Source organism: Nipponia nippon, unplaced genomic scaffold, assembly GCF_047370975.1.
Source record: "Nipponia nippon isolate SJK-2023a ecotype South Korea unplaced genomic scaffold, ASM4737097v1 scaffold_3, whole genome shotgun sequence".
NCBI lineage: Eukaryota > Metazoa > Chordata > Aves > Pelecaniformes > Threskiornithidae > Nipponia > Nipponia nippon.
In genome coordinates, this window is record NW_028262347.1 from 106,508,282 (window position 1) to 106,536,131 (window position 27,850).

The 27,850-nt window shown below is 41.4% G+C and overlaps 1 protein-coding gene across 1 annotated transcript; it reads right to left on the reverse strand.

The window, feature by feature from the left end:
- Positions 1–2,473: 2,473 nt before the first annotated feature.
- Positions 2,474–26,604, reverse strand: TMEM273 (transmembrane protein 273). The gene is made up of 6 exons (XM_087766067.1): positions 26,475–26,604; positions 21,055–21,105; positions 20,096–20,206; positions 17,858–17,882; positions 5,554–5,580; positions 2,474–4,776 (listed from the first exon to the last, which is right to left on the reverse strand). Exons 1-6 carry the CDS (start codon positions 26,527–26,529, stop codon positions 4,731–4,733), a joined length of 315 nt encoding a protein of 104 aa, XP_087622193.1. The 5' UTR covers positions 26,530–26,604; the 3' UTR covers positions 2,474–4,730.
- Between the last annotated feature and the right edge of the window lie 1,246 nt (positions 26,605–27,850).

Consider the following 27,850-nt stretch of genomic DNA (forward strand, 5'->3'; position numbering starts at 1 on the left):
TGAATGCAGAAGACAGAATGTGTGCACTGTGCCAGTTTGCCTGTGAAGCATTTGGGCTTGTTATTAGTCCACACAGCATTCAACCCCAGTGTAATGTCACCAACTTTGCTGAGGCTCCTGTTTGATGCAGTTGTGAGTGAAAGCACAGGGTTCTTCTAGGGCTTAAAGCCTGAAATATGAGAATCAAGACCATATATATTCAGTAAGGTGAAATACTTAACACTTAGCCATTCCAAACCCAGCATTTTTATTGGAGGCAGCAGTAAAGAAGAATGATGGTCTAATAATTAGGTCACCCACATTGAATTTGGAAAGCATTGTCTGTATTCTCTGCTCTGCTGATCCTATATTGGCCTTTGGTGCAGCATTTGGGCTGCTCCATGTCTCATTTCCCCTCTCTGTAAAGAGTGGATGTGCCTTCTTAGGAGTACGTGAATTTCTTTCATGTTGTGTTAGTAGTGAACATGCAAATTCACTGATGTAGTGACAGGGAGGGCGAAGGCCTTTGTGATTTTTTAATGTATAAATACATAGTATCTATGGAATCAACCACTTCTGACTATGGAAGGAAAGTACATCAGAAGACATTAAATTCAACAGGACCACTTTTGGCTTAGTGATGCCAAGCAGAAGTTTACTGTAGGGTGGTAGGTTCTTCTAGGAGAGCATTCGCACATGCTTGCAATGCTCTTAGCCTTCATCTAGATGTTTGCTATTAGCCCCTGTGGCAACGAGACTAATGGAGAAAATGGACTTCAGTCAGACCTAGGCTGGCTTTTCTAATATTCCCCGTGTGTAATGAGTGCGATTTTCAGAAGTCTGAAGCCTCTATAGGTCCTATTTGTAGAGTATAAACAAACATCCTTTCTTTATCAGGTTTGCTAGGTAGGTACTTTGCTTTTGTTTTCCCATATTTGGTTGGTGAGTCAAAGCATTTTTAATACTCTTAGTCTTTTGTGTTTGATTAAGTGCAGTTACAAGAAACAGAAAAAATAATCTTGACTAAGATGATCTGATTTTTCACTTACAGGCATGAGAGAGGCCAAGAAAGATTTGGGTTGCAACTGTTTTGACTGTTATGACATTTGCTATCCTTTCTGTTTGGGAGGAGCTGAATCAGACTCTTCCTCACACTGCTCAGAGCAGATATATATCAGTGAGGTCTGATTTACAGGACTCCTCCCACAGGCACTTCTTTTCTACCCATGCAGTTGTACTGAGTCCAGTGAATTTTTGCCTGATTTATTACCATGTGAGTGAGTGCTGCACCAAGCTGTGTGACTCCTGCAGTTAGGCTCGATTTGCACTGACGCAGCTGATAGCAGGATTTGACCTGAATGATCCCACTGTTGCTGTGGAACATGCATTGTAACTAAAGTCAGTGCTGCATCGTTATCTCTTTAGAAATGCATGCTGTGTATGCACCTCTTACTTCTTGTGTCTATAACTGTCTCCTCTTCTGAATAACTCTATTCACAAGCATCATTGTGTTGCTGTGCATCTGCCATGAGGAGACTGCAAGTCCAGCATGACATAACTGGGGCTTGTGTCCAAACCCCGACTCTGAAGTCCTTCCCACAGTTATCCATTCAGGGGAACACCAGGGAGCTCAGGGAGAGCTCGGGGTGCTCAGCATGAGCAGGCGTAACCTGTGCTGGACAGGCAAATAGGCGAGCGCAGATGTCTATTGTGCTGGTTGTGGACTGCCTGGGCTACATCCTTGATCAAGAATTAGTGGAGCTAACAGTGACTTTTGTCTTTGAATGCCTACAAAATGCTCCCCTTTCATCTAGTTTTCCTTCACTGATTATTTCCAAACAGTGCTGTGCAGCTTGGCCCAAATTCAGGAGCTGCTGATGCTGCAAGCGGTGCTAGTAAAGCTGGTTGTAGGAATGGGCAAAACCAGCAACTCCTTGGCATGGCAAAATGGTTGCAGCAGCCTCATTTGTCTGTACAGAGTCAGGCTGGATGCTACAGTTGTGGGGTGGGAGAGTTAGGCTTTATGGGGCACTGATTGCTGCTGCCACGGCAGTCCCGTGCAGCAGTGGCAGTTAACTAGGTGTGCCCAAACCTCTCAGTGGCAGCAGAAGCAGCAGCTCCAGGGGCCCCTGTCCCCAGCTGTCTGTCTTGGTGCTGCCCATCCTTTTCCCATACTCACGGAGCCAAGGCACACATCAAATGTTTCGGGAACTTATAATCTATTCACCACCCCAGAGCATTTGCCTGATCAAGATTACTAACCTAAATTCTCCAGGTCTTTTTCCTCTACTGCTTGTAACTTACCATTTTTTGTTTGTTTTAATCTTTATTTCCCATAGTGTACTGAAATGATGTGAAAGAAACATTTGTTCACATAAATAAGGGAAGGTAATAACTTCCCTCCCTGACCACATGCTCGCTTCTGTTCCAAGTCTTAATTAAAATGGTACTAAAGGAAGCAAATCAATTAACAGATACCTTACACGATGGTTTATTCACTTACACATGTACACACACAATTACTTACAAGTATCACATTACTGCTTTAGTTTATCTCTTAGCAAACGCTGCTAATGAACTGCAGTGTTACTGAACTGGGTAACAGACACCTGGGAATCCAGGGAAATTATTCCAATATATCAATTTTCTCTGAAAATAAACCTTGCATTTTGTTGTTCAAAATATGTGGGAAAAATTACCATCCAGTTTCCTTTGCACATTTGGAAAATTACCTGCTTTGCGAAGGTCAGAACAAAGACATATTCAAATCATTTCAGTTACAGTTACAAGTAGTACAGTAGCTTATTCTTCATAGAGACAAAATACTGATATATCTGCTCTTGTGCTCTGACAGAGTATTGACTCTAAGTCCCTGACTCAGCACATCAGCTCTGCCTTTAATGCATGGGGTTAATTGCAGCTCTTCATGATCTGAAAGATGATCATTGGATGGGAGGCCCTGGTTTCCATGATTTTTTCAAGTGATATTGCTTAATAATACACAGAATTTCTAGGTTGAACTTCAGTCTAACATTCACCTTTTTTTTTTTTTTTTATGGTTGGATAACTTCTGTTATATTACAGTAGTGAAGAACTGGAAAGAACTTTATTTATTATGATCTGCTACATGGCATAACTGAGAGCAGACACTGGTTTAAAAGTTAACTTTAGGAATGTATGTTAGATGAGAGATTAAAAAAATCATTATGTCTATAGACATTGACCTGAGCCAAAAGTTTAGTCATGTACAATCTATTTACAGTTTGTGGTCTTTGGTTCTGGCTGGTGGCTATTTGTAAGCTGCAATAAAATAGTATAACGTCCTGCTTGGAGTCATTCTGTAATGCTATGACATAACAGCTATGCCTGTGAAATATTGTGATATTACTTAATGTGCGTGCCATCTACCTGAGGCTCTCAAGCCTTTGAGTCCTGCTGGGTTTCCTGAGAGGAGCTGTAGGAATAGCAGAGGATGCCCACCGTGGCACTGCTGCTAGCCAAGTGCTCCCAGAGCTCCCACAGCTGACATTTGCTGCCCTGTCTTCACAAGCTGAAAGGAAAGCCTGGCTTGAAACACAAAAAACCCCCCTGCTTTTCTTGCACCTTATGATGACAATATCTTTTATAAAAAAGCATTCTTGAAAGAAGTAGAATTAAACAAACAGAATAGGATCTGTAGCAATATTTTCTCAACTGAGACCGAAGCCACAGGCTCACAGCTTTGGTAAAAGCTGGGACATGTTTACAAAATAACTTTGGTTTAAGCCATTTAAAATTATTTGAACTGGTCTAAATGTTCTTAGACAAAGCTCTATTTTTTCTTGTTGTCACTCCCACTGTAAGAAGCTTGTAATTGGAGCCAGGCAAAGACATTTTGATGAAATCAAATTCAACAGAATGTATAAGGCTAGAACAAAAATGAAGGCACTGGGAGACTGAAATTATTCACAAATTCTGACTGAACTTAGTGCATTTTTTAATACTAAAAAAATAGGGATGGGTGAATTTTGGAAATGTCAGGTTAGCTTCTTTATAGAATGTTTATATGAAATGTTTTTTTTCAGATGTCCAGAAACTTTTTTTGAGTATACAAAACTGGTTTCATTTTAATTTTCTAAAAACAAAACATGAAAAACATTATTTCAAGAAGGAATTTTTCATTTTCAATTACCATATTTCATTTAAAATGGCGGAAATTAGCATTGCCACCAACAGTTAAAGATGTCCATCCTAAAGCTAAAAAAAAAAGATATAACTTCAGTGTAAATGAAATGTTTTCATATTAACACAAAACATGTATTTCCTGAAAAACCTGAGAAGCCTTGTTTTATTTCAAACTCAAATTAATGATTTTTGAAGTTACTTCAGTCCTTATTTACCTAACTTTAAATATGGGCATGATCATGAATTCTGCTGCTGAAATGTGTTGCTACCTTTTTGATTACCCTGTATTTAACTAATTTTAGAAATCAACCATATACTTATCACAGACTAAACAGGATCTATTAATGAGTAGAGCTCATCTATTTTATTTTCCTCATACATTTCCTTCATATCCATGTTGTTGGGGATTGCAGGCTTTTTGTGTGCAGGTGACTGAAGTTAGCATGCACTAGAAGCTCTTCCTGTAATCAATCAATCAGTCTTTCAATTAAAGAACAAAGAAAGGAATTGGTATTGGTGAGATTCCTGCCTGCGCACAGGAGACTTCTATTGATCCTCAGAGCAGGTAACTGTCGATGGCAAAAGGATTATTGATTATTTATACTTTGTTTTCCTAGTACATTGATGTCGTCTCTGAAAAGAAGGAAACATCAGAGGTTAACAATAACTTTCTGGCTTTGGTTTTACCTGGGATGGTGCATAGCGTCATTGTAAAAGCTGAGCTGGGAGATACCCAGATAAAAATTACAGGAATTCTAGAAAATTATTAATGGAGCTGCTGGAATTACATTCATGAAGTTCCTCCCACTTAACTTTTATTTTTCTAGATGTTTCTTCCTATCTTTGGAGGTATCTGGTTTTCCTAAGTGAATTAACAGAACAAACGTGTGATTCTGGCTGTTGCAGTGACTTCCAGATGCCCTCTTCACTGCCAGGTAGGAATCCACTAGCAGCAAACAATGCATTTTAGGGCAGCATCCTACTATAAGAACTGCTCCCCGTATTGCAGGCTCTGGATTATTGTCATTTGGGACTCTGCCTGTTGTTGCCTTGCCATGTGAGTGGGGCTCACTTTGCAGCATGTTTCCAAGAACTTACTACTTGGAGTACCTGCTAATGTGGGGGGCAGCTGCATAGGGCAGACAGCTTTGCAGTATGCCTGGGCCTTGCATTAGGGTATTCCAGGTATACAACTGGGAAGCTGGAGGACAAGGCAGTTAAATTATTTGCCTTAGGCCATGCAGAGTGTCTGACAGACTTGGCTGGACTCAGGGTAACCCCACAGCCTTTATTGCTGTGCGACTTTTCTCTTCGCCTAGGTAGATGTGCCTTTACAACTTCTAGGTGTCTGCCTTGTACTGTCACTCCACCTCCCTGCTCCACCAGACTCCTGCTTCCCCCAGGACATACCTGTTTTGGCTTGATCCCATATTTGACCTGCAAAGTATAGAGAGTGAGATAATTAATCATGACTTTCAGAGCAGTAATCAAGGACGAGCATTCAAAGAAGCAATACATTAGGAGCTAGGGAAATGCAGGAACTTTTCTTCCTTTCTCTTTTCTTCACTGCTCTTAATCTTTTATTCAGTTTTACTCCATCTAGCGTCAGTACTTGGAAATAAGACCTTGCCTTGCCTTGCAGCCGTCAACCTGTTTATATTAGATCTCATGACTCCACTGGTAAATGGTATTCATCGTAGTTCCTTTTCTTCAATACTACTTTGCTAAAGAAAGAACTTGCAGGAGATTTGGCAGGCAGGGATGTGCTTCTTGTAATTTGCCTCAGTCTTTTTTCCTTCTCTGAGAGAAACTTCGTCACACGTGTCTTTTAGAAAGCTGTGGTGAAATTTTCTGTTCATGTGAAATTCGCTGCACTAACCATTAGTGTCTGTAAGAAAGAGTTAAGACCTGATTCTTGTCTTTCTAGTTTGAACTGGACATACAGTCCACAGGAGACCATATGGTGAGGCATATATAGGCTGGAATCAGAGGGATATTTTCTGCTCTGCTGCAGTTCCTCCCTTATTTCTTTCTCCAGTTTGGGGCTGGGGTGAGTCAGCATAGCTCTATAAAGTGACAGCATCTGCACTGACCTGCAGTGCTTTCATAGCTAAGTTCCCATACTGCCTGCTTTGCCCACCCCTCAGGGAGCTTCCAGAGCATCCAGAGAAGGTGTCTGCTGAAGTGCAAGGAGGGAGGCTCGCCAGCACCTAGCCAGTACCTGCCTGCCAGCCCACTTCTCTGCAGCTTGGTGACCACACTGGAGGTACCTGGGGGTTGTCTCAGCCTTCCTTTGCCTGCACTGGTCTGGCACTTTGCAGACACAAGGAATTTCTCCTAGTGACACAGCTCTGAGATTACCCAGGATGTCATGGTTATGCAGCAATATTTTTCAGCTTGTTCCAAGCAGTTGTGGCAGCTCTTTCTCAGAAAGGAGAAGCATTTCAAAACATAATCAGGGGATCGGATATGGGCTGTGCTTGAACTTGTAAGAATTTCTTCACACAAACTAACACATATTTAAGCATGTGAACTAAGTTACACAAGTTTCTGCCTGACTGGAACTTTAGCCATTAAAAAAGACAACAATTCTCCCCTCTTCTTCTGACTATGACAACAGATTCATGCAGAATAAGGCCAGTGCAAAGTGGTTTGAGCTAACTAGGGTGAATCAGCAATGGATTAGGTTCAGGGATGCTCACTTGATCCTTCCCCTGCCTGTGTTGGAGGAGAAGAAGGTGGCAGGGAACTGCTGGGAAGGTCATTGTCTTTCAGCACTGTTCCTAAGTCAATGCCTTCCTGTGGCCTAACCCTAAGTAACTCAATTCTCTCTGTACAAAAAGAGCAAAGAAGAGACTGGTTGGGAGGCCAATGCACTTCTCCATGTAGCCCAATGTAATCAGTAAGTCGCCTAAAGAGAGTGCCTTTCTTGCTGATGCTTTCAGGCTGCCTTCCCACTCACTGTTGGCAATGCCAGTTGCTGCAAGAAAGGATGGTTCAGCCTTTCCCAGCACCTTGGCTGTAATATTTCACTACTTCCCTTGTGCCAGATGTCCTTGAACAGCCTGATCACTCTGAAAATTATTTTTATGTTATACTGCATAGATTTTTGGCAGGGCTGGTTCCCTGAGGCAGTGGAGATGCGTGACTGCCTGACCAGAACTTGTGGCTGTGCTGGGAAGGAGGGGGAAGCTGAGTAGGACTGTCTCTGGAGATGGGACACTCTGTTGGCCCATGCTTTGCTCTCCTCCAGGGAGTCATGGAAACTCACTCAAAGGAACCAGTTCCCAAACACTTTAACTACCCTTCTAGGTAGAAATGCTGTTTTTAATCTTCAGCACTTGCATTTCAATGTCTATGTAGTAAATCAGATTTGGGAGTGGGCCAGGTGTTGTTTTTAATACACAAAAAATAACCTAGTTACTTTGCAGCCAGTGGTTTTCTGTCTTTTTCCATTTACAAGTCTGTACAAATTTTCCATTAAAGCTGTGGGCCTCTCTGAAGCGTCTTTAAGCCTAATTTAAACGCATATGGAAAGCCTTTAAGCCCATAAACTTCTGTGAACCCATGAGAAATATTCCATGGATCCCCAAGCATTTGCAGCCTACAAGGCAGAAGTCAGCATCGCTTTGTGTGATACTAGCTCGTTTCTTGCAGCTTGCTATTTGCTCTCTGGCACCAGGCTATAAAGTACACATGGAATATGGAAGTGGGTGGGTATAAGCAACAACCAGAAGAAAAACAAACTTAGCTTTGCTGATACCTAGTACACGTCCTTCAAGGAAGAACTCTTGGAGAGTAAGAGATCAGGGAGCTGAAATAAAATGATCTGACAGACTATATGCATGGTCTTAAAAAGAGATCTATAAATAATCTTATTTTCTGAGAACTCAGTGAAAAAAGGCTCCTAGGAGTCCATCTGAAATTAGTGATTCCTTTTGCATATGTTTAGTGTGAACTTGTCCAGAAATTTAATACGATACAGGAAATTCTGTGAGTTGGAATACGCAGGAGCTCAGATTTGATGCTGTTCTTTTCTGGCTAAGACCTGTGGCACTCTGAGTCTCTTGCTTCAGGAGACCTTGTTTTGTTTTGTTTTGTTTTTAAGCTGTCCTTTAGCTATGATCGCAGCTTTCATGCCTAGCTAATCCCATGTTGTCACCTCTCTGACAAGCTCTAGTCAACATAAAGCTACTCAGTCTGGATGGCAGACAGGCGCTGCCTGGGAGCCGGAGGCTCTCTGCTTGGTGGCAACTAATATTTGCGTTACCCTGGGTGTCTGTTGACAGGAGTGAAGAGGGTACTCTTCCAGAAACATTTCTGATTTTTTTTATCCAGACTTGCAGCAGCTCCAGGGAAAGGTAGAGTTACGCATTTGTTGCTGGAATCAGTGGCACCTGCAAGTTTGCCAGCAGAGACCACGATAGCTGTGGAAGGAATTGCCTCTGACAGGTGTCTGAATATTACCAGGAAAGCATTCTCCTGACTCAGCAGGTTTGGGACCAACTCTTACAATCAAATGATTTAGAGCTATTCAAGACTAGCCTCAAACAGTTGTGCAGAGGGGTAGGAAGGACTAAGGATTCCTCCCAGTTTGGCAGCTGTGAAAAGGTCAACTGCAAATGCAGCCCCCAGATCTGAAGGGAGCACAGGCGTCCTGGGCCAGATGCTCTCCCAGGCAATGTGGAGAGTGGCCAGGGAGGAGCAAAAAATAGCCAGAAGTGTGGCTCTGCCCATCAGGCTGGTAGCTGGCATCACTGAAGTATGCTGTATCCTGGAAAGGGGTTTAATGAATTAATCTCACCCTAACAGTCTGGGCTATACATATGTGTATATATATAAAAAACTGTCTCTGTGTGCATATGTGTCTGTATATGAAGTATTCCCTCCATTCAGGAATGGTGCTAAGAGGAACTGAGAACCTGAAAGTGCCTAAAGAGTGTCTTAGTGCTGCTTTTTAATGTCTGGTGTCCCCAGCACAGTGCAAAGCTCAGTGTCCTTGGTTTTGAAGTGTGTGATATAAAGAGTAATTTCATTTTATGGAAAGGGTAACCTGAGCCAAAGTACCTTGTCCAAGGTTGTTCAGAAGAACAAGTTTGGCTAGACAGGACAGTGACAGAACCAGGTAGAAAAGCCAGTTTCTTGTTCTAGTCACTGGTGACCATTGCCTCAACACAGAATGGGTATTTACATTTTGTTTCTGCAAATGTATATGTGCAAGGAGTTGAGACAGCCATTTCTGCTGAGATCATTTCGTCATTTTTTAATATTTACAGAAGCACACATGGAGTTGTTTAGGCCCTCTCTGTTCACACTTATGTTTATTTGCAATAACATGTAGTATTATGGCATTTGTGCAGCTTTTAAATATTTTTCATTAAACTCTGTTCCCAGGATGCATACTGAGAAAACCTAAGGCAGTGAATGCAGACGTCAGTCTATCAGCCACCCACTAATCCCTACAGTGCTGAGCAAGGAATTAGGCCTGCTCTGGTATATTAGCAGGGCTAGACTCATCTTGTGCAGGTGGTGTCTGCTCCTTAGAAGTGCATTTGCGTTTCACTGCCTAAGAGGACTGTACACCTCCCAAGTTGTCTTCCACTCGCATTCTCCTGATAGTTGTTCACTACTGATATTTGGCCATGCTGGCAATGTGAAGGGAGGCTCTGCAGTCAAAGCAGACCACAAAGGAATAATTTTTGATTGATTTTGCAAGGCTTATGTAGATCATGGAGGGGACTAAGTGTCTTTTCTGGCTCTGTTTTTCCTTATTTGTAAACCTCTAACAACCTATGAAAACTTCATGTTGACCTCATGATTGGGTTGTTTGTAGAATATATTAGTTGACAGAATGAAAGACCTTGTGAAGGGCTGCTTGGAAAAAAAAAAGTGGCAAGTGAAAGAACAGCTTAGGATATAGCTGAGGGCTGTTAAAAAAAAAATTCAAGTCTCTGACCCCAGAGGTGTCAAAGATTCTGCTGAATCTGCATGACTGATTTTCTCCAGATCCAAGAAGATGACACTGACCGTCATAGTTTAAAAGGAATATGCCTGGGAGAGGAAAAGAAAAGAGGCTTGTTTTAGGAGAACAAAGACAGATGCAGGCAACTCCGTGGCTGTAAGGAAGTTGAGGATTACTGAAGAAATCCAGGAAGTTGTCTGGATTACTGGGGATTTAGAGAGAACAGGGGTGCGTGTAGGGTACAGCTAATTTTTTCCCTTTGATGCTTCACTTCTGTTGTTGCAAGATGCTTATGACCATGCATGAGAAGGCTACTTTGAACTGGTCACAGCTCCTGCAAGGAAGAACTATAGCACTGAAACTCAGTTTTGCCTCCTCCGCAAGTCTAGAAGATACTTGGGGCACACGGGAATGGAACTGTGGAAGATGAAGACTCAAGGCCAAAGAGTGCACTCGGACAGCCCAAAACAAGGACAGGGATGCAGTCAGTCTGTCCAAGAGCAGTGGTCTGCAAGGTATGGGGGGAGCTGTGGCATGCTCTGTATTGTATAAGCACCACCATTTCTAGTCTTCTACATGGGAAGAGACAGACACCTGCAGGCTACAGATGAGAGGTGAAGAAAGGCCAGTGGGCACTGGAAAAGATGGGAGAATAGATGGACTAGGAGGCAACATAGCTCTGCTATTTCCATCAGCTACAGTGATGGTCATAAGCAGGTGAAAGCTGGAGAGAGTTTGAAGCTTTTTGGTATGTTCTCCAGTGCTTTTTCTTCTCTGCTTTCCCATATCCCTCTGCCGAACCTTGCTCTTTCCAGCCCAGACAATGTTTTCTTTCTGTGGCAGAAATGCCATGGCTGCACACAACAAGGGCAAAACTGAGCTGAGTGGGGAAAGGGAGGTAACTGGTAGGCTGGGGCAGATCCACTGGGGTGTGTTTTTGTGGGACTGTATGAAGTGATTGTTGTGCCAGGGAGGCCCATCCGTGCTGTAGTGTGAGCTGCCTTCTGCCAGGTGTCTTTCTGGCAGCTCTAATTTCTGACAGCTGAAGCTCTTGTTTTTTATGTTTGCTGTTGAAAAGCATCTTGGAGGATTCGGTCTGTTCCAGGCACTGTTCTGCTAATACAGATATATGAGACGCCTCAGGAAGGACTGCCATGAGACACCCATCGTGTGCCAATAACTCTTCCATTTCATAAGTCACTGGTTTGGATTTTTTTCTTTCTTTCTTTTTTTTTTTGTTTTCTTTTTATCTTTTTTGCAAGGCTAGTGAGTTGAGTTTGCAATTTGAGTCAGTTGCAGTTTGAGTGAATGGTAGGCAGGGTCATATATTACATTTAAAGAAGAAAGTACTTTTTGAAAATTAGGATTTTTCATTGTTACATGTCCAAAGGCCAGGCTGGGAAGAACCTGAGCAGCTGGGACTCTGCGTGAAAGGCCAACTCACCTTTTCAAACCATTCCATATCAACACTTGCTCTTCTGATAAGGTTTGTAACACTCCAATGCTTTCCTCGGAATACCAGTGACTGTGTTTAACAAATTCCTTTCCTATGCCTGTATTTCTTGCATCCCATGTGTTGAAGAGGTGAATCAGAAAGATAAGAGACAGCTGGAATCAACTGAGGAAGCATGTTTAAGTAATAGGAAACTTGGAAGGTGAAGACTGTAATCTTGCAGGTAAAGATGGGATGGAATGCTATAGTGCCCATCTCCTGGGGACATATGACAGACATAGATCTATGTCTAGGAAAATGTGTGCTTCTTCATATCCATCTGCAGTTGAGAATGTTTGTTAGTGTTTTGTAGTGATAGACAATTCAGTGGTCACATATTTTGTGTAATGGGTCACTAATTTCATCTCCTTCTGCAAAAGTGTCCAAACAAATTCTATGTTAACTTTTTAATCGGGGTCTCAGCAGGAAGGCCACAGCTTGAATGAAATGTGGGGAATGAACTAGCCTCATTCCAGGTATCTCCAGGCTGAAAAGTGAGATACCTTACTGCTGGGAAAAATGTCCTCTTAAAGTCAGGTCAGTGCAAACAAAACATCTGTCTCCAAGTCTGACATATTTCCACAGGAGGTAATTACTTCATTGAAAAGTAATTAAAATTCCCAAAAGTTGCTGTAGCATGGCTTAAAACAACCAATACTAGTCCCTGTTTCCTGCTCTCTTTGTATAAAAATCTTCTGTGGAGAAGACATCTTAGTCACTCTGATTAGGAACTGGATAAATAGAATTCCTTTGCAGATTTATTTTTGGCATCATGCTATTTCAAGTACTTTTGCCATTGAACTTGCCTGTAGTATGCGCTTGCATCTTAAGCAGATATGATTTCAATGGGTAGTAGAGTGGCTGAGATGGTATCGCTCCCTGGCTGCAATCTGAATGTATAGTGTTACGTGTGAATAGCTGATGCAGTATCTGAGTCGCTGCAATGCATTTCAATGCCCAGCGTCCTGCACAAGCTCTGTTCTAGGTCTTGATCCTTTTTGCTTGTGCGCCACTCTTCCGGTGACATGTTCAGACACGGCCAAAGTCTATTTTCTTTCAATGTGTATTTACTTATGGATTTTGATTTCTAAATGTTGGGCCCATTTTCCGAAGGACTCCCACTTGTGGCTTTCTCAAGTAGTCTAGCATCAAAACTAGGTCTCCAGTTAAGTTTTTTTGTGAGCTCAGACTCCGGTGATTAGATAGGTTGTCTCTCATTTGCAGCTGATAGTATCAGTGATATGACTCATACCTACTCAGTTGGCTTCCTGTTTGGTAAACGACGCATTCTGCATTTCACAGTATTACAGACCAGTTTGGACTATTTAGATCAGACAGAATTTCTCTCCTCTCCAAAACAGGAGATTTTTCTGCCTATCTGACTTTAAACCTGTTTGAAGGATACAAAATTGTTAGATTAGCTCATGTTCACTATCTCCGCCTGTCAATGCAGCTGACTACAGACCTGAACATGACAAAAGGCTAGGAAAAAGGTTCTTGGCTCAAATGTTTAGGCTGAGACAGTTTTTCTATTGGAAGAAATTGTAGCTCAACATTCAAACTTCCATATGATTGCCCAAAACTAGTCTTTGCCATGCCATCCATCTCTGATGTTTATATTTTCCAAGTGGATGATTTCACCTCCTATATAGTGGGATTTGGTGCTGTTTTTAGTTAGACAATGAGGAGATTGTAGGCTTTCAAGGTGCAATAACATTCCAAGCCCTCCTCCATTTGCCTAAAGAATGCTCCGATTGTCAAGAGTACCTTGTGTTTCCCAAGCATAGTCTGGCAAAGGAAAGAGAAGTTGGTCCCTTAGAAGGGAAGTAGCAGTCAAGTGGGAAAATACAAGAGAACATCTAGATGCTGCTTTGGGTAACAAAAGAAAATCACTCCCAAGCTCCTCTTCTCCTCCATCAAACATCAGAATGACTTGTGTATTGCATTTAAAACCTGATTTCCTGCTGAGTGATTTACATGGGAGCCTGTAGAACCCAGTGAGTGGCATGGGGAGTTTTGGTGTGTGCTGTTGCACAGGATGTGTTGAGGCAACAGATTCCTTTTTGCTATTGCAGCAGGTTTAAAATATGTACCTCTTCCTTTTTAGTAAATGTTCTCTGTCTGTCCATCCTTCTCTTTGTCTCTGTATGTCTCTTTCTTTGTCTCCTTCTGTCAAAATAAATCTGACTGCCACACACTGTAGTTAACTCAAAATATTGCTAGCATTAAATGTGCCCAGACATTTTTATTAATACATTAAACTTGCATGAAATTTTTAGGCATTATAATTTACAAAGCTTACACCAAGATGGCATTTGAAACTGACATGAGCTATTAATTAAAAAAGAGGACATTAAATAATTGTCAGTTGACATCTAAATTACTGTTTTGTTAGCTGACAGAAGCTTGCCTCAAGCCTCTTTCTCTTCTCAAGTGTTAGTAAATATCCCATTGAGTTTAAGGGCATCCTGTTAGGAATTGATTGTTTAAATCTTAATGTTATATACCTGATTAAATAGAGTGGTAAATGCTGTTACTTATTTCACAATGAGCTTTCGGTGTCATGTGGGTGTAGAAACACTTCTAAGTATTTGGGAAAGTATCAAGGAGGACACATCAGAATGCTTCCAGATTTTAGTGGAAACCTGTTCTTGCAATGTGTTGGTTAGGTTCAGTACCAGCTAATCAGGGTTCTAGCACAAAAAATTATCTGCATCAAGGCCCTCAACTGGTATGAGGTTGAGCAACTCCATCAACTATGATGGTACTGTGCTGGGTGACACTCACTCAGAGTATGTCCCAGCTAGGGAGAGAAATTATTGAGCAGCTTGAGGCGCTCGTGGGAACAATGATGTGAAATTTAAAACAAAATTTGGCTGAAGGTGAATTTGGTGAGTGCTCTGTCAGTTGGATTAAGGTTTTTTCCTGAACAAACACTGATCATCATCACTGATCAAGCAGAAAATGAAGTTGTGTGCAGAAGATATGCCAGTTCTCCTCTCCATTCCTAAAGTGGGGGTGTCTTGATTATCCCTGAGGGTTTCAGGTTGCCTGTATCCCTGAGGGATTCAGGATGGCTGTATGATTGGTTGGAGTAAATCTAGAACTAGCTGATTTCAGATAGTGGACTTTGCTTTATCAAAGGGTTTTCCAGGACTAGCCACTGGGCCAAAAATGCCATGAATTAGAATCCCCAGGGAACTGAAGCAAGTAACTAAAATCAGTTTAGACCTAATTATCATGTCTCTCTGGTGACCTGAATAAATGGGAAACTATCCCTATGACCTATGGGGAAAAATAAATCAGATAAAAATGAACATACATCTTGGATTTTCTTGAGGAATCTCCTTGGTATTTTTAATACTGTAGCACTTACAGTGCAAGTACTCAGCATGAGTAATGTTTCAATGCTCTTTTCAGGAAATAAACTGGGGGGGATTGTGGTGACTTTCTGTTTGTGGGGTTTTGGGGGATTTTTGTTGGTTGCCGTTGTTAACGGCTACCTCCCATACATCTCCTTTCAGAGATACACAACCTCAACCAGTTAGATGAATAATGCTGGAATCCAAAACATGGTATATAACCCCATTCTTTGGGTCAAGTTTTGTCCTACAACGAAGACGTGCCAACATGGGTGAGAGTCCTATGGCTACCACATACTTCAGCTATTACTTGTGCTATAAAAGTCCAGTTCCAACATTTAAGATATTCCAATCAGGTATAGGTCAGTTTAACATGTCAACACAAACTCTACCATCTGGAAAGTCCCTACCCTGAAGAAGGTTAGGAGGAAAGATTAAAAAGTACATTGAATCCTGTATGATGTATTTCCTCTTGATTTTTCTGTGAGTAGATTGCTTGGGTTGCAGAATGATGGTGCAAAACCAACTAAGCTAGTTCTGCATTAACTAGCTGAGATATGGAGAAGTACAGCTTTGTTTATAAAACGAAGCACCATATATACTTCCTTGCTAAAAACTGATGCTATCTTGAGGATATCTGCATTTCACTAATCCTACTAAGGATTAGTTTATAGGGGCACTTTTAAATGTTTGCTATGGATTTGGTAGTATTTTTACTGTCAGAGGTTTCCTTGAGACCAGTAGAAGGGTATACTGTTTCCTCAGATTAACACCTGCATTATAGAATCCCTTAATGAGCCACCAAGGAGTAATACATAGATGTCCTGAAGTGAATAAGGACAAAGATTTGCTAGTAAATTATTCACTGCCACAGTAGAATTGAAAAGTACAACTGATTAAGAAGCAACAGTGGATTTCCAGTTGTTTACTTTTTTCAGTTAGGTAAAAATCTTTAACATACATAGTTTTGCCTCCAAACATTGTGGAATTACAGCTTCTCTCATTGGTCAGTGTCAGTGGCTCTAAGACAAAGTCTGTGTATTGTGTCACGTTTCCAGCCTTAAGACCAGAATTTTGACATGAGACTGGAAACCTCACTCTATCTTTTAGCAAACGCCTAGTAGACTGGGATGAGGAATCATCAAAGGGCTCAAAGTAAGGTCATCATTAAAGGTGTTAAATTTTGCTGCCATGATAAAGTCAATCACTTCCCCTAGAAAGATCGGAGGACAGTGTCATAGATGTTCAAACTGTCTCTGAAGGAAAATATCACACATAATAAACAGCAAGGGGAGGTAGAAAAGTCCAATGTGGAGCAGTTCATAGATCATACCACCTGAATTTCATCCAGGCAGTAAATCTATTGCCTTATGTGTCTCTTCTAGTCTTTGTCCCTCTTCTCCCTTTATTTCCTTTTCTCTTGACTCTGGTCTCTGGCTTTTCTGTTTTGGCTTAGCTCTTTTTCACGCCCTCCCTGTTCATTGCTCTGTCTATACTGTCCTTAATACATCAGAAAGTTTACTGGGTATTCTATGTTTATTCTTCTGGCCATATAATAGTCCTAATCTATTTTAGTTTTATACACGGAAATTGTCAGTGTCTTGTAAGGGAATCGTGTGTTACTAGAAAGGAAACATTTTGTGACAGTTAGCTGTGTTAGGCTGGGGAATTGTCTCCCTGGGAAAATAACAGATGCTTCACGGCTGGGACCCTTCTCTGTTGGACAGGCAAAACACTGAAGTACTTGCTGCAAGGGCTGCCCTTGCTTTGATCTTCAGTTGAGTGTTTACATATGCTGTGCTCTCTTTATGAGGAATGACTGTGATGGGGACATCCTTCTATTCAGCTCTCTGAGAGAGGCCAAAGGCCATTTCTTAGGTCATTGAGTACAGCTGTTGCCTTCAGTTCATGAGAATACTGATTAATTAATGTTTGGGTTTTTTTAGTCACTTATAAAATGTCTCAAAGGGACATAAAAAAAGTGTCCATGTCTGTACATTACCATGAGCTAACAGACAACTTGCAGTCCACAGTCCCTGCTCCTGTATACCTCTACCCTATTGCCTGTCCTTGGAGGAGATGAGGAGTCACCATTGCCTAAGCAGTCTAGCACTGCATCTTCTGCCTGTGAACCTGTCAGATGCTCAAAACCTAAAATGGTCTTGCTGTTTCTGGATAGCAGGGAGGAAGGTGAAGGGCAAAAATGCATCCCTTCCAGCAGGAATGATCACTGCATGACCTTGACCTGTAAGAGCCTGGAGTGAAGGGAGTTCTCAGAATTGAGATCCAGACATAGTAACTGGGAAATTTTTTATGAAGCCATTTACGCTGGCTTACATCTTTTTATTTTTCCTCCTGTCTTTTCTTTTCTTTTCTTAATCTAGGGCTTGTGAATACATGACAATACAGTAAAAACTTTGTTTTAGAAAGTAAAACTTTGTTTTAGAAAAAATGTGGAAAGGTTCTAGCAATGTCAAAGAACATCTAACTTCAGCACTTTTGAAACAAGGCCTTTGGCTTTCATCCCTTAAAAATGCTTTTTTTAAACGAGTTTGCTATTTTAATACATAGTACGAACTTAAAAAAAAGAAAGCTTAATCAAAAGTGTTTGAAGGATTTTCTTTTTAAAAAGAATCTCAGTCTGGTGGGATTTTTTTCCTATTTCTGAAATGTCAAAACGCTGTTACAAGGAATTTCCTTTTTCTATGCAGATCCACTAGGTACACTGCGTATCATACGGTCCTCTAGAGGCTTACATGTGTGTTAGTGTTATCATTGAAATCACAGTTGTGGGGAAGCATCATGCACAAAGAGAGAGAGAGAGAGAGAGAGAGGAGTTAAACATTACAGTTTGTGTATCACACTGCCTCAGAAAACGCAGGGAGCAATGACTCTTACCTTCTATCCATTTTGCCATCTGACTCTAAATAGAGAACAGAAAAATGTGGTTAGTTAAGAAACAAGGAACAGAGTGGTGATAGGCCTGCTCAGAAGTTGTGAGGATGCAACCAGCAGAACATAGTTACACCTGGTAAAGACCCATCCATCCTTTCTGAGGCAAAACTCTTTGATACTAGTAGTGTCATGCAACCTTCCTAAAGCCTTTCTTGATTCTTCCAGCTGGAATATCTCATGTCAATTTTCTCAGAGCTGTATCTTTTCTAACATCTTGACTATTTTGAGTTTGATTGTAGCACATCCCCAGAGTGTCATGAGAAACAACTTTGAGGGCAGATGTTTGATGAGAATGAGGTGGAAGCAGTTTCCCTTTAGGCCTGCTATGTAGTGCCACTGAAGAAAGCATCAGCCATATGTCTTTCAGAAAGTGGCATTACGTTGTCATTTGTATCATCATAAGGTACCTGGGAAACCTGTTTGCAAAATTATCCTTTGAAAGACCAGTGTTTACTGTAAATAGGATGGAATCAGGTTGTGATTGGTAGGCTGAGCTCACTGTAGCAGTACTGGGCCCAGAGAGCTCAGTCTACTTCGCTCCAAGCTTAATAGTTAAGACCACTCTGCTCTCCTTTTTACTAAGCAAAATTCTGTGACTACTCTAGAAGCGGTGTGTCATGGTGCACTGCTGACTTAGTAGAGTTAGACAGTTCTGGATAATGGGAAATTACCTCTTATTTGTCGCATGAAGGTTAATGCAAAGATCTGGCCACAGAAGCAAACATTTCTGGATACAGTGGATGGACAAGCAGCTTCTAGTCCTGTGCTGTAGCAATTTGACTGAGTTCTCTCACTGCGTTTTCCTTGTTTAATGTCTGGCTCTCTTTTGTGGTGGAAACTGGCTACATTTATGAGAATTTCTTTGTTTTTAAAAGTGGACTGCGAGAACTGGCAATTTGCATGCAACCAGAACTGCAAAAGTGCTTTTAGAAATTCACTATGGAGATGCCATACAGAGAGCAATGCTTTCAGTCCCAAAGCTCTCTTATTATAGTCCTTCTTCTTTCAGTAAGGATTATTTCCTCTCATATTTCATGAGATTACCTCACTGCTTCCATTTTTGATGTGGTTTCCTTCCAAGCCAAATTTTCATGTGCTACTAAGAGTACAGATCTCTCTTAACGAGCAAAACCTAGGTTGCAAAGATTTGCCCTAGCTAAGTCGCAGGATTCTTTTTTGTAAAAAAAGAACATCTTATACTGATGTTCTGGTCAACCTGTTAGGATTTTGCATTTCCTCATTTGCCCCTATCTGTTGCTATTGTATTGGCTATAATTTTTTATTTCTAGCTCTTAACCGCAGTTGAGTGTTACTGTGTGCTGTTACCTCGTTACACAGATGACAGTTGTATTTCAGCAGTGGAAGAAATCATCACAATATTTTCTCTACAGTGCTCTGTGAAGCACTTAGGAGTCCTGTCAAGTAAGAGAGGTTCTGTGGAGAGGATGGAGGGCCATGGACCAGCATTGCCTCTGGGGAGGCCCATGGAACAAATTCTGCCTGTCACTAACTTCTGTCTACTGAAATGATGGGCATTATTCAGTTTAACTTTAAGATTATGGATTTGAATCCAAAACCATGGGTTGTAAACTGCTGATCCAAAGTCAAAAGGAGCTGTTGCTATCAGCAGTTATGATCTTAGATCAAAGAGCTTTTGCCTGTTTCAGATGAAAAACATGCTTTCCTGTGGCAACTTGAAAATCAGTCACAGTGGAAAATTTGTAGGGAGTTTAGCTATGTACTCCAAAGGAAACTGCATATCTTAGTCAGTCAGTCACATTTGAAGGAAAAGTGCAGAATCGGTGAAATAAATACTAATTTTGGCTAGGAAGTGTAAGAAACACTCTTGCCCATCCTGCAAATCCAACAGGCTCTTTAACTTATGTTGAATAGACGAATTTTGTTTTAAAAATTAATTATTCTAAAAGAAACCCAGGCAGTAAGCTGAAGTGAATTCTGTTTCTCTTGTAAGACTAAAGAGCAGAGTTGATTATGCTGAAATGTGAATCTGCAGTTCTAGGGACTCCAACACTTCAGACACTTTTAAAATGGTTCTTCAAAGGAAAACCAGAGCTGTAGTACATACACAATTCCTAACACTGAAGCTCAGATTTGCTGTATCAGAACATAAGGAGATCTAGATATCTGGATAAGAAATAAGGAGTATTTTTTTTTTCTTACCTCCAAAGTCATTGTCAATCATTTGGTTTTTGATCATGCAGATTATTACTGCTACAAAACCAATTGCTAGAAATGCTCCCAGAGTAACTCCTATAATAACATATGTGAAATCTGCAAAAATTGAAAACAAGCCAGTGAGTGTACACCATTAAGTAATGAATACAGTCTTTGTTTTTCAGAAGTGACACAAAGTTTCCAAAGTTTAAATGTATGCCTAAAAAAAAAAAATCATATTTATTCTTCAGAAGAGGCTGGTAATGCTGAGCCAGACTAGGTAGCTGAGAAGAGTCTATTCTTTCAACTCATCATGAAACCATGTGAACCTGTGGCTAAGGGGCTCAATGCCATTCTATGGTAATGAACAAGTTTAGCCTTTGGTGTGTGCAGGTCTCAGCTGAGTTTTGGAGCTAGAGCTCTAGTTTCCTCCCCTGCCAAAGTGAAATTCCCCATCCCCACTCCCTTGCCGCTCTGTATCCTGCCAAACTCTTATTCCTGCTTTCCACAGCTGCACACGCACAGCTTCATCTCCACCGCCTAGTACTCAGCCTCCTGCCATGCCTGCTTATTCTGCCTCTATAAGTCTTTGCTGGTAGGAAGCAGGAAATTTTTTAAGTGTAAACTATGAACCATATCGTGATTTTTTGTTTGTTTGTTTGTTTTTTAATCACTGTGTGTACATAAGAGTCCACCTTCATCTGTCCGGCAGGAGGGTGCCTGTGTTCAGGATCTGTGTTCCAGGCTCTCTCCTCCCTATGCTCATTATGTTTACTAAAAAGTCATTTAAAGGCCCCAGTCACACGGCAGGGCTCTGCTGCACTAGGCAAAATACAAACACACAACCAGATGATTATCTTCTAGACATAAAAAGCACGTAAAGTCTTCTAAGCACATTCATTTTTGTTATATTTGCTTTGCCCCTAACTTCCTGCCTGGAAGTGAAAATCTCGCCATGAACTCACCTATTTCCTCCTCTGTGTTTCCAGAAGCATAGACCTTTGCTCTCCAAAAATCTGAAATGGAAATATTTTAGCCTGTTAGGACATCAAGGAGAATGCTCTATATTCAAGGAGAATGCTGTATCTGGCTATTTCCAAGGGAATAGTTGATCCTGGTAAAGCTTAAGAAAGGATCTGAGGCTTCCTGGAGTAGTGAAGTGTTATCAGTCAAGTTAATGAGGACATCCTAGGAATGTGGCCACCACATGCCAGTTTTTGGACAGAATAGAAAACACAATTTTAAAATTTTATGTTGTCTTAACACTGTTTCCATTCTAGTTTTCTCACTGCAAATCTCAGAGCTGTATGCAGGAGAAGTTGCTATAAATCAAGAAAAAGATTATGGATGCAGTAAAGCTAACAAGACATGTTAACAGGAAAGAATACGGCATGCCCCAGCACCCTTCTCCAGAAAATGTGAGTCCCAATCCTGCCTGTAGGTCCAGTCTCCAAAATGTGATTTATAAGAGGGTCTTTTCCTCTTGCAAGAAAATGTTATGGGCTGGAAGTAACCTTTTCAGAGACTTCCATGCCAAGTTCCCTGTTCATCAAAAGGACACCCTCCTGGCCCTTCCCTTTTCCATAAAGCCACTGAACTGTGCTGCCTGATGCTCAGAGTGTGCAGGCCCTCAGAATGGAGTGGCTTTGAAGAAAACAATTCATTCCCACACACTTTTTGAAGAAAATAGATTCAAAATTTTCCAAACAAAAAAAAAAGTCAAGAAAAAGGAGAGAAGTCATGTTTAGTTTTAGTGTTACCTACTTATTATAGGAAATTGTACATTTTTAGCAATCTAATGTTTTTTTCAGTGATGGGCATGCAAGAATATTTCCACCAAAGTCTGTTCAATCAGCTCCAAATGATGTAACTGATGTGTAGCTGCATGAGGTGCCCAGAGCATGAGAAGGCTTTAAAGGCAGATATCACTCCTGCATCTTAAAACAGCATGCTATGAAATTTCTGTCTCCTGTACATGCTTCAGGCAGAACATGAAGTCCTCTCCTATGGCTCTTGCTCTTTGGCAATCCACTGCCTGGGTGACAGTACATATGGGAGCTGGTGGGAAGATAGCTGTTTTGCACGCAGCATCATCTTTTCATAGGCATTGCCCACTGTAACGGGGAATTGTGAGGGAGTATCATCTGACTGAAACTGAAGTGGAATTTTAAGGTCTTAAATGCATTCAGTTTTCCTACTGCCAAGGTGTCCAACATTGTAAGTGCCAGCTCGCCTCTCCTCTCTTTCCTCCACTTCTTATGGAGAAATAATTCTGTCTTCTTGAGGTTTTGGGGGCTGTGCTTTCATTTCTTTTCCAGTAAAATGAATGCTAGAAGTATGATTCCTTTTAAACCTGCAGCATAGTTCTCCCACTCCAAAACCAGCCATTTTGGTACCTTTACAGAAATCCATCTTGAGTCTGCTTTTCAGACTGCTGAAACTCTCCCTTGAGCTGAGTGGGGGCTCTGGGGCTTGCACAGTTATGTCAGAAAAATATGATATATTGGGTGGCTCACAACAGCTTTGGTTTTACTTCCTGGTCTTAATCACATTTCTAATCTCAAATTTTCATGAGTTATGAACCAAGCTTCAAAAATTTGGAGATGAGCTTAAAAAAAATCTTGAGTTTTAAAGCAAATGTATTTTGGGAGCTATAATTCTGAGCTGAAGTCCTTTTTTGCCAAACTTTTCGGCATAATTAAAATGTCTGGAAACTTATTTTATACAAGCAGAAATGTTTTCTCTCCAAAAACCCCATGACACTCAGAGGAGGGAGTCAGGAGGGGTGGGGAATCCAATTGCAGACATGATCACAAAAGCTGGCTATTCTAAATGACCAAAATCAAAGTTACAAAGAAAAGGAAATGTGTGTGTGAAAAAAAAAAAAAAAAAAAAAAAAAAAAGTCTGAGACTACACAGTGAGTGTAAAAAGCTTAGCTACTGATTTTCCAGATTAAAAACCAGTCTCTTTGCTCTCGCCTGTGACTTTATTTCATTATAAATTTAAAAAAAAAAACCCTTTCTTCCATCTCCTTAATTATTTTTTGTGTTCATATGAAGAATGTTTTAAATTCAAACATAATAAAAGTGAAATTGTATTACTTTTATTATCCTAATGATCATAATACATAGACCTTAATGTATGCTTTCTAATGGAATTAAACCAGTGACAGATTATGTGTTTTATGGCAGAAATAATATTTTACATGGAATATTTTATGTAGGTCAGTTTAATATATTGAGATTAAATTATTAGTTTCCTTTTAAAAAGGGAGGGAGGGAAATCTCTGAAAACCCACAGGACTAGAGAGAACACTTTCAATTCATACTTTCAATATGGTTTTAATTAAGGTTTAATATAATTTACTGGATGCTCCTTAAATACTGTTTGCTTTTGAAGACTCTGTTAGATAGCCAGCCTCTGTTTCAGTTTCTCCTTAGGTGGAAAGAAGTGGATTGACCAAGTCAAATACATGTGTGTCGCTGTTTGACCTAGATCCCATCTTCAGTTTAGATTTTTTGGGGCTGTGCACAAACCTCCTGGTACAGAGGGGTTAGAAATGATGCCTCAGATTCTGCAGTGCTCCAGTCCCAGTGCTAGTTTTCTAACCCTTTACCTCTGTATACTGGATTTAGACTAACTCCCATGCCTTGAACAAACCTTCTGAACTTGGAGAATGTTTGCTTCTGGGTGGAAAACCCTTGCGGATTAATTTGATATCTATACTTGAGTGACTCGTGGATCATTTTTTGAAGTGTCTCAAAGCAACTGGCGGTGCTTTCTCACCTCTCCTGTTTGTCTGGCTTAGGCGTAGTGTGCAATTGGCACTATAATAGAGATGTGACCCCAGGGCTCTGGCAGCACCAGGAGGCTGGCAAGAGGCACAGGCTGTGTCTCCAACCAGAGGGGGAACATTTTTGTGCGTGTGTCTTTGGTAGAGAGTCTGGAGATGAGGCTGCAGACTAGACAGATCTTGCATTAGAGATGGGTGCAGATGGAGAAAGAGTAAGTGTGAATCTGCTGCAGCAGCCTGCCTGAGGAGCCAGGCTTGGTCTGGTATGCTGGAGCCAGGCATGCAGCTGAGGAAGCTTTTGCTTCTGGCTGCCCACTGCAGTCCTCTGCCAGTGTGGTTGTCTCCCCTGAGGTAGAGCTGCTGAGCAGGTGATGGACCCGCAAATAAATACACTGGGCTGGGAGTGGTCTGGGAGCCCCTGGTCTTTGATCTTGGTGTACCCCTGGGTGGGCTTAGCCCTCCTCAGACCTGCTGCGCGCAGAGCTGGGCTATGCAGAAAACAGCTTCTGAGCTGCACCAAGGGACATCCTATTCTCCCTGTGCCCTCTGCTACGTAACTCTGCTTGTGAAGTGCCTTGCCTGTAGGTCAGTGCAGTGAGGAAAGTGGTGCAGAGCATAATTTGGGCATGAGATCAGGGAGCAGGAATAGCTCACTTTCCCCACCTTACGAGGTATTATGAACAACTCCCAGCCATAACCTGCAGTGATAAACAGCAACATGTGCCTTGTCTTTCTCAGTGTACAGCACTTGCCTTAGTCCCTTTGCTTGTTTCCTCCTGCTTCCGTGTGACTTTCTTCTCCCTTCCTCCCCCAGCTCAGGTTTCTCCTCATTGCAACAGATAGTGGCTGGTCCTGTGGCATTGCAGCAGCCAGGGGTTCAGTGCCATTTATCTTTGAGGCAGAAAATGGGAAAGGAAGCAAGTACGTGGGAAACCCAGAGGTAGGGTGGAAAAAAAGGATGGCTCACAGTGGGTGTCTGAGCAACTCCAGAGTCAAATAAGGAATGCCCATGACAACAAAGAGGTTACAGACAATGATCCTGCCAGAAACCATTCCTGAAAACCACTATTAAAAAAGAAGTCTTTTGGCTGGGATTTAGTGTAGCAAAATTCCCAGCTACATGTAAATTTCATAGGATAGGCACTGTTGGCACCCAGGCAAATGGGGTCCTTCCTTGATCCTCAAGTTAGAGGCAAATTCCTTCTCTGTACTAATAGATGAGAACAGAATTCACTTCTACGTGAAGACAGGAATTTGTTGAGCTCTAGTCCTTGCCAGGCACCCCTTCATCCAAGGCCTATGGATTTGCCATTGCCTGCACCTTTCCATGGAAGTATATTAATGCCTTTTCCTTGTATCTATTGCAAAATGCCTTTTGCTGTAGAACATGTTCTGCTGCTCTTGAGTCTGCATCTCTTTGCTCTAGGCAGATGCTACTGTATTAATGGGATTCATGCCATTTGTTTGCTGAGCAATAACTAGTCAGGGAGCAATTATTGCTGACTTTCTCTTCACATCTATTAGAACAGTTAGTTATGCATGTCCTGCGTGGTGGACAGTCTCCATTTCTCTGGGCTCTTGGAAGCATCTATAGAAAGGTGCAGAGGGCTTGAAGGGCCAACAAAAAAGGACAGTGAGAGTGACAAATTCCTATGTATACCCTGAGAAGGATGACAAGAGGATAGTGCACTGCTGTAGATCTATGGATAGCTTTGCTTGCAGAAGCAGAGGCAGGAGAGGATATCCAGCGGATGCAAGCTGCAATAGCTAGTCTGCATGCCTCAGATGGGGCAAACTGTCCTTGTGGGATTCCCCAAGGGTAGATCATGATTTTCTATGGATTTCTGCACGAAGTAGGGTGGTGTGGGAGGTGTCCATTAGGTAAAGATCGGGCTTTTGCCACCAGAGGGTGCCTGCCCCTTTACCTAACGTCTTGCAGACCACAGTAACCCATGTAAACTTCTGTCTTTGTAGCTGCTGCCAGCACCATCCTCCCCATTAGTCCATATTAGTCACAATGTTAGTATGACCCCTGCTGACACTTCCTATCCATAAGCCCACTTCTTCGCTGCACAAAGTGGAGGTGAGTAACTGTGAAGTAAGAGGCAAGTTGTGAGGCTGAGAAAGTCCTGCTTTGGGCTGGCAGGAAGCGTTAGAAGCAGCCCGAGTCAGGAGCATCAAAGTCTTGTAAGTGAGAGTTGCAGAGACCAAAAGTGGCTTGCAGATAGCATACACAGAGATCAACTTTTTCTTTATACTCTACTGAAGTACCGTTTTCTACACGGTGCTAAACAAGGATGCTCAGCGGCTCTGCCATCTCATCTGCAAAGACGCAGGTATTTAACTTCATGGTGCCTTCTAGATTGCGCACAGCTGACCCCTTAGCACTCAGTCTAGGACATGTTAGCTAGAAAACTCAGCAAAATACCCCACTGTCTCAACAAATGTTCTTTCTCGAAGGAACAGAGTTCTAAACAAAGTTTTAAACAACATACATACAATTAGACTGGGAAATAAATAACCTCACCAAGCTCAGGAGAAAAAAAAAAGCTCCTAAAAAGGATGGAAAAGAAATATGATAGATCACTTACGTAAGAGAAGAAGAAATGCTGTTAGGACTGATATCCAGCTTGTTAGTAAGGTCATCACGAAGTTTTGACAACAGAGTGGTTTAATCCAAATTTTCTGAATTTAGCTCCTCTGCAGTGTCTTTAAAAAAAAAAAAAAGCTAAAGCAGGTCATGTGACTATATTGAGAAACTACAGTCACATCCTGGGTAGTTATATTTGCAAACAGAAGTTCCCTTTTTGGTGTTTAAGTTCAACATATAAATAAAATCCCCACTTGAAAATGTTCTGTGGAGAAGGTGGACAGCCAACAGTCACAGCCTAGTTCAGCTGTTTCACTCTCTAAGGGACGTTTAAACGCTAGCATTTATATTTACAAAATTGAAAAACGCTATTGCAATGAACTGGTGTCTGCTGAAGTCTTCTAAATCCATGGAGATGCAAGTGAGTTTTCTGTCCTAGAAGGAGAATCTTCTAAGACAATCTCTCTCAATGTTACCAGCTTTTTTTGAACTCAAATGAATGCCATCATAACATTTTGACGAGAGGAGTACTTGGCTGAACATTTCCCTCTTATAATCAGCTTTTTCAGGAGCAGAGTGGAAGAAACTCACCATGGCTGCAAAACCATTGCAAGCCAGTTCCTGGAAAAGAACTTCTACCTAAGAAAAGTGTCTTGACATAGTAGGAACTAAAAAGCAGGAACTTACTAGCAGATGATGCTTCTGATAGGAGTCAAGCTTATTCTTTGAACCACAGTGAAAAAAACAGATTTTTCTTTTCTTCAGAAAAATTCTTTTCAAACAGGTTAACCTGTTCCAAAACTGAATGACAGCAACACATACAAGTAAATATTAATGCTTTTTAATAAGTGAAACCATTCCTCCCAAATCATTTCAGGTTTGTCCTTCAGAGGTGGAAGGCACAAGAACATGGCCCTCATTTTTTTGCAGCAGAGGTCTCTAGACCTGCCTCTTGATGTATCTTTCTGCTTTAGTCCTTTGCTGTCTGGTATCTTTATCTAATGTAGATGCTTATATACTCCAATCAAAATAATCTGAAACACATCTTGAGTGAGAAGTTTTAAGAGAAAAAACTCTTGGATATTTCTTTTTCCTACTGTTGGTAAGGGAATGTCTGAGCAATCTGGTCTTAGCAGAATGTCACATCTTAACGCTGGATGAAACATCTGTCTTGCTGAGTACATTACAGTTGTAAAGCCCTCCTTCCAGAAGTCTGTTTTTAATGGGACCATTGTAGTCCATAAGGAATGCTGGTGACTACATGTGTATGGCCACCTTGGTGGAAAAATGACTGCAAATGGGCAAGATGTTCACAAATGTTTAGCTGCTCTGACAAGCTGTGAGTGAAAAATCATGTTTATGACTTCCAGGTGTTTG

Bases quoted from the DNA above. Each gene is read 5' to 3' on its own strand.
- TMEM273 (XM_087766067.1), bottom strand. From the start codon at position 26,529: ATGACCTTACTAACAAGCTGGATATCAGTCCTAACAGCATTTCTTCTT. The intron at 17,883-20,095 runs GTAAGAAAAAAA...TTCTCTATTTAG, and splicing joins GATTGACAATGACTTTGGAG to AGTCAGATGGCAAAATGGAT. The intron at 4,777-5,553 runs GTATGTCCTGGG...CCTTCTTTTCAG, and splicing joins ATGGGATCAAGCCAAAACAG to AGACGACATCAATGTACTAG.